The sequence below is a fragment of the Rhincodon typus genome, chromosome 9 (assembly GCF_021869965.1).
Source record: "Rhincodon typus isolate 14 chromosome 9, sRhiTyp1.1, whole genome shotgun sequence".
In the NCBI taxonomy this organism is placed as follows: domain Eukaryota; kingdom Metazoa; phylum Chordata; class Chondrichthyes; order Orectolobiformes; family Rhincodontidae; genus Rhincodon; species Rhincodon typus.
The window spans coordinates 86,835,126-86,841,928 of record NC_063340.1 but is presented as its reverse complement, the minus strand read 5'-3'; the positions used below and the strand labels follow the sequence as shown (position 1 = coordinate 86,841,928).

The 6,803-nt window shown below is 52.4% G+C and overlaps 1 protein-coding gene across 1 annotated transcript in view; it reads left to right on the top strand.

The window, feature by feature from the left end:
- The window catches only part of hivep2a (HIVEP zinc finger 2a), a 29,042-nt gene that overhangs the window by 740 nt on the left and 21,499 nt on the right, over nt 1-6,803 (top strand). The window contains exons 2-3 of the mRNA XM_048601387.1: nt 7-2,046; nt 5,920-6,077. Coding sequence (XP_048457344.1) covers nt 7-2,046; nt 5,920-6,077 — 2,198 coding nt within the window. The remainder of the gene's footprint in view (nt 1-6; nt 2,047-5,919; nt 6,078-6,803) is intronic.

The following is a 6,803-nucleotide window of genomic DNA, read 5'->3' as shown; positions in this document are numbered from 1 at the left end:
ACCGAGAAACTGCCGCCCAAGAAGAAGAGGTTACGCCTCGCTGAGCTGGAGTACTCCTCTGGAGAATCTAGCCTCGAGTCGGGCACCCTGTCCCGGAGCCTGAGTCAGGACAGCAACTGGTCGCACAGCTCCAGCTTCTCCCTCTCGCTGGAGAGGGATGAGGGCCCGAAGCCTGGGGCCTCTGGCAGGCTAGAGACGGCCGAGTACCTGACGGTACCCTACGCGGTCAACAGCCTGGGCCTACTGTGCCAGCAGCAGCAGCAACAGCAGAAGGAGATGAGGCGCTCGGCCTCTGAACAGGCCCCGTGCCAGCCCTACATGGAGATGGTGGAGATCCGCAGCAAGTCCTTCGACTACGGCAACCTGTCGGGAGGCCCCGGGGGGGCCCTGCCTCGTGGGCCCGGCCCCACGTCCCCCGCCGTCAGGGAGAGGAGAAGGTGCTTCCTGGTGCGCCAGGCCTCCCTCGGGCAGTACTCGGAGAATTCCCAGCTGGAGCACGGCCAAGAGCAGGCCGAGCCGATGCAGGTCTCCAGTCACCAGGTGTGTGGGCCAGCGATCCCTGGGCGGGGCCCTCGACACCGCCCGCCCTCCCCCACCGACCGTCCTGGCGACGCCCCTTACCCCCTCGACTTCCACCAGCCCTGGCAACTCTACCAGCTGCCTCACCCGCCCCCCTTCCCCGCCCCCAGCTCCGACCCCTGCATCCTGCCTTGGCCAGCGGCACCCCTGCAGCCCGCTGCGCCCCTCCCTCCCGCCAACCCCGGCGAGGCCTACCCAGGTCAACCGGCAGATAGGCGCCCTCAGGCCCGCCCGGGTTGGGGGGATAAGGACCCCACTTGCCCCTCGCCCCGGGCCTCCCCTCAGCACTCCCCCAGCCGCCGGGCCCGTTTCCCTCCAGAGAGGGCCCCCGCCCCGTGCACCGGCCGCCCCCCGCCCTCGCTGCTGGTGCCCGTCAGGATCCAGGCCAACGTGCCCACCTACGGCAGCGTCATGTACACCAGCGTTTCCCATGCGCCGGGACCCCGGGGTCCGGCCGACCCCAACGCCATCGTCATCTGCAAGGTGGAGGAGCGTTCGACCGGGGCGGGCCAGGAGCAGAGCAGGGGAGCCGGCCGTGCCGTCCCGCTGCACTGCCCCCAGTGGGGGCTGCCCCCTTCGGTGGTCACCGGCGCGGCTGGGGAACCGTCGGTGCCGCTCACCCTGAGCCTGGTGAGCTCGGACGGTGGATCGCCCATTGGAGGGAGCAAGCGAATGCTATCACCTGCCAGCAGTCTGGAGCTCTCCGTGGAGACCAAGCAGCAGAAGCGCATCAAAGAGGAGAAGATCTGTGGGCAGATGCTGGAGAAACTGAGCCTGAGGGAGTCTGGCGCACCTCCACCCGCTGCGCCCCAAGGCGGCACCAAATCGGCCAAACCACAGCTGGTCCGCCAGTTCTGCACCACCGAGATGAAGGAAGGTCAGCTGTTGTCCTCCAGCTCCTCCCCGGGCTCTCTGCAACGCCACGGCCTTCAGAGCCTGGAGTCCATCCCATCTGAAGACCGTGCGCTGCTCAGCCATTGCAGCGACATGGAGTCGGTGGAGAGCTTCGATGCAGAGAGCCCTCAGAGAGCACCTCTGTCGCCAGGAGACAGCCCCTCGGAGCTGCCGGCCCCTCCGCAGAAGTTCCCCATCAGCATGCTGCTCCAGGTGCCCACCAGCCAAGGGGGAACGGTGGTCGGGGGCACCATTCTCCTGTCAGATGCGGCTGACCTCCAGCAGTTCCTGCAGTTCCCCAGCCTCCGCACCTCCACCAGCGTCAGCTGGTGCTTCCTGAACTACACCAAGCCCAACCCGACCCGGCACACAGCGTCCAAGCTGTCTATGTATGACACCTGGTGCATCAGCTCCTACAACCCCAACCCACCAGGCACTGCCACCAAAGTGGCCTTGGCACTCCTGAGGTCCAAGCAGAAGGCAGCCAGGGAGATCTACATCATGTCGGCCCTGAACTGGCCCAGTTCCGGAAAGCTGGTGGCCTCCAGCAGCTGGAAACAAAGTATAGCCCAGGTAAAAGTCAGCCAGACCCCAGGATGTTACTAAACTGCAGACGGCTCAGAGAGACTCACCAGGATATTGCCGGGAATGAAGGGTTTGAGTAATAAGGAAAGGCTGGGTTGACTGGGTCTTGTTTCCTTGGTGTGTAGGAGGTTGAGGGGGTGACCTTATAGAGGTTTATAAAATCTTGAGGGGCACAGATAAGGTGAATGGGAGGTGTCTTTTCCAGAGGGTGGGGGATTTCAAGACTAGGGGGCATCTTTTTAAGGTGAGAGGAGAAAGAATTTAAAAAGACATGAGGGGCAACTATTTTACTCAGGGAGCATTTCGTGTGTGGAATGAACTTCCAGAGGAAGTGGTGGATGTGGGTACAGTTAGAACATTTAAAAGACATTTGGATAAGGACATGAATAAGAAATATTTGGAGGGATATGGGCTAAGCACAGGCAGGTGGGACTGGTTTAGTTTGGGGTTATGGTTGGCATGGACTGGTTGGACAGAAGGGTCTGTTTCCGTGCTGTATGAGTCTATGATGTTGACAATGTTGTCAGGCCATTAAAATCAGTTAAAACCAAGTCAATCAGAGAAGCCAAATCAAACCATTTAAATCAGGTTTAAGGGTGCCATCATGTGAAAAGGGCACTAAACCAGAAATGAAATGTAGACAGACAAAATTCAAATTAAAATACAATGTCAAATGCAACAACGTTAACACTGTGAACTGGTGTTAAAAACCCAGGTTCGATTCCACCCTCGGACGACTGTCTGTGTGGAGTTTGCACATTCTCCCCGTGTCTGCGTGGGTTTCCTCCGGGTGTTCCGGTTTCCTCCCACAGTCCAAAGATGTGCGGGTTAGGGTGGATTGGCCATGGGAAATGTGGGGTTATGAGGGGTCAGGGCCTGGGTTTGGGTGGGATGCTCACTGGAGGGTCAGTGCTGACTCAATGGGCCGAGTGGCCTGTTTGCACACTGTAGGGATTTTATGAAAAACCCCTCTTGTTCACTAACGTCCTTTAGGGAAGGAAACTGCCATCCTTACCTGGTCTGGCCTACCAGTGACTCCAGACCCACAGCAATGTGGTTGACTCTTAACTACCCTCTGGGCAATAAATGCTGGCTCAGGCTGAGACACCCATGTCCTGTGAATAAATCATTTTCCAAAGTGCACTCCAGGCCCTGCGTTGCCCCCTAGTCACAAATAGCCTTGCGTGATTCCTATCCAGTCCACGCAGACACGGACGTAACCGTGGGATATGGGCAGGTAGTTAGGCCAATGAGCCTCCTCCCGCTGCCTGGCTGTTTTCATGGCCTCCTTGATCAGGAGCAGATTCACCACGAGATCCTCTGATCTTCGCACTGGATGATCAAAGATTAGGAACGCTCCTGCTGAAGTGTGAACCCCATTTGAGGAACATTGTCCTCCTCAGAGAGTGGAAGAGGGGCTGCAGTGAGGACAAAGTGGAGGACAGTAACTACCATTATGGCTAACCCCTCACGCCAAGTGATGCAAAGTGGAGACAGTTCACACTGTGGGTCTGATGGATGTGTTCCTAGGATGGCAGGACTGATAAATGAAGAGAGACTGGATCAGTGAGGGACTATATTCACTGGAGTTTAGAGGAAGGAGGGAGGATCTCATAGAAACCTATAAAATTCTAACAGGACTAGTCAGGATAAATGCAGGAAAGATGTTCCCGATGGACCAGGGGGGCTCTGTCTAAGGACATGGGTGGGCCATTTGGGACTGAGATGAGGAGAAATGTCTTCACCCAGAGAGTGGTGAGCCTGTGGAATTCTCTGTCACAGAAAATGGCTGAGGCCAAAACATTGAACGTTTTCAAGAAGGATTTAGACATAGTTCTTAGGACTAAAGGGATAAAAGGGTATGTGGGAGAAAGAGGGAACGGGGGACTGAGTTGGATGATCAGCCATGATCCTATTGAATGGTAGAGCATGTTCAAAGGGCCGAATGGCCTTCTCCTGCTCCTATTTTCTGTGAATTTCTGAAGTGCATCCTGTAGATGGTACACACTGTCTCTCTTGGTGGAGGGAGGGGATGTTTGTGGATGTGGTCCTAATCAAACTAAAGTGTCCCATCCTGGGCACTGTGATTTGGGAAGAATGTGAATGGGATGGCACTGGAGAATAGGGAGACGGGAGAAGCAGGCAGAGAAGAACAATGTGCGATTAAACAAAGGTATTCAAAACCATAGCAAGTTGGGATTGAATAAATAATAGATACTGCTTCCAGTGGTAGAAGTCAGTGACGGAAATGAAAACAGAAATTGTTGGAGAAACCCAGCAGGTTTGGCAGCATCTGTGGAGAGAGAAAGCAGAGTTTATGTTTTGAATGCCGTGACCCTTCATAGAAAGAGTCATGAAGGGTCATCAGACTTGAAACATTAATTGTGCTTTCATCCCATAGGTGCTGCCAGACCTGCTGAGTTTGGCCAGCAATTTCCGCTTTTGTTTCAGATTCCAAACCCCTGCAGTTCTATATTTTACTTTAGAGTCAGCAGTGGAGATTGTGGTGGTTGACAAAGCACTGTAGAGAAGGATGGATGAATTACGATCAAAATGCAAAGCAGTGGGAGCAGATTTGGCGATAGCCCTGAAAGGAAATTGGATGAGTCCTTTAGGGGAAAAGTTACAGAGCTATGGAGAAAGCGGTTGTGAAGTTGAATTGATCAAGGAGCTCTTTCCGGAGCTGACCAGCTCCCTTCTGCACTGCAAGATTCTCCATAGGAGAATTCGTAAGGAGTAGGACCAGGATGTGGCCATTTGGCCAATTGAGCATGTGTTGCATGAGATCCGGGTATCCTCATGCCTCGATTGTAGAGGATTAGTCTCCAGGTACGATCAGTTATCAGGAAAACCATTAGATTATTCTGATTATTGCAAAGGGAATTGAATGGAAGAGTACAGGGGTTATGCCTAAGTTATACAGGGCACTGCAGAGTGTATCTAGAGTACTGTGAACAGTACTGGTCCCTGTACTTACAGGAGGATGTTAATGCATTAGAAGCAGCTCAGAGAAGGTTTACTGAACTAATACCTGGAATGAGCTGATCACCTTATGAGGAAAGGCCAGACAGGCTCGGCCTGTATCGTCTGGAGTTCAAAAGAGTCAGAGGTGACTTAATTGAAACGTATAAGATGCTGAGGGGACTTGCTGAGGTGGATGTCAAAAGGATGTTTCCTGTTGTGGGAGAATCTAGAACAAGGGGTCAGAGTTTAAAAATAAAGGGTCGCCCATTTAAGACTGAGATGAGGAAACATTTATTTCTGATGGTTGAGAGTCTTTGGAATTCCCTTTGACAAACGGCAGTAGGAGCAGAATCTTTAAATATTTTTAAGGCCAGAGGGAGATAGATTGTTGATGACCAAGGACGATGAAAGATTTTCAGGAAGAATGTAGAGTGGAGGTTGTGATCAGATCAGCCATGATCTTATTGAATGGCAGAGCAGGCTCGAAGGGCTGTGTGGATACCATTCTATACATCATGCCTGTTCAGATTGTAGCCTTGACTCCTGCCAGGAGTCTGCTCCTCTATTACCCTCGAATCCTTTGCCAATTTAAAACCCATCTAACAGCCTCAAACTTAGTCAACAACCCAACCCCCACTGCTCTCCGTAAGAGGGAATTCCAATGACTGACAACCATCTGAGATAAGAAATTCCTCAGTGTTTCTGTCGGAAATGAGAGACCTCATTCACTGGAGGCAGTGCCCCCTGGTTCGAGATTCCCTCAGAGTTGTTTCCTTCAATGAGATCACCACACATTCTCTCTTCAGAAAAATGCTCCGGACAATGAAGGGTTAAAAGCTTCGATCTGCTTGGACAAGAGACACAGCGAAATAATATGGTGCCATCTGTCTTTTGCAGATGAAATGGTATGAATCTTCACAGTGTGATCATGATGGGGCTGGAGGGAAAGCAGCAGGAAGTTTTGAAAAGGAAAGGGAAAAGATGGAGACCAGTGCGAACAAAGACCATTCCGACAAGCAAGTGGAGCCCACCAGGATTAAAATCTTTGATGGAGGGTAAACAGCTTGGCAATATGATCTGATATCTTCATGTATCATGGCTTCCCCTGACCCAGGACAGTCTATGGGTTTTAACAAACCACTTGGAGATTTCATATGTTCAGATGAACAAGGTGACTCTCTCCCCGCCCCGACTCTCAACCCTCGCCCCGACACACCCCCTGCCATGACTCTCTTCTCACCCTGGCTCTCCCCTCGCACCGACTCTTCCCCCTGCCCTGACACTCCCCATGCTGTTTGTTATCCAGCAGACGATGGGAGGAGAAAACGTTCCTAATATCTCCGACCCTCTGCCTGCCTTAATGTTGCTGATAACAATGCACTGTCGAGCCTTTGTACAGGGACAGGTACTGATGGAGAAGAGTGGGTCATGGGTATTGTTTGGTGGCAGCTGATTTTAACCAAGATTTTGAGTTATCTCAACAGACGCAGGAAGGATAAAGGTTGAATGCAGTCAAATGTTTTCATGATGTCATTGAGCTTGGCAGTTGACAACTATTGCAGCGTTGTTTCAGGATATTGTATCTGCCCACGTGTGTTCCTATTTATAGGATTAGTCACACTGTGAGAAATACTCATTAGTATTGTGTGTGTGCGTGTGTCTGTGTGTGTGTATGTACATAGAGTGTGGATCTGCACATGGAGTGTGGATCTGCACATGCAGTGTGTGTGTGTATACATTGTGGGTGTGTGTGTGTGTATACATTGTGGGTGTGTGTGTGT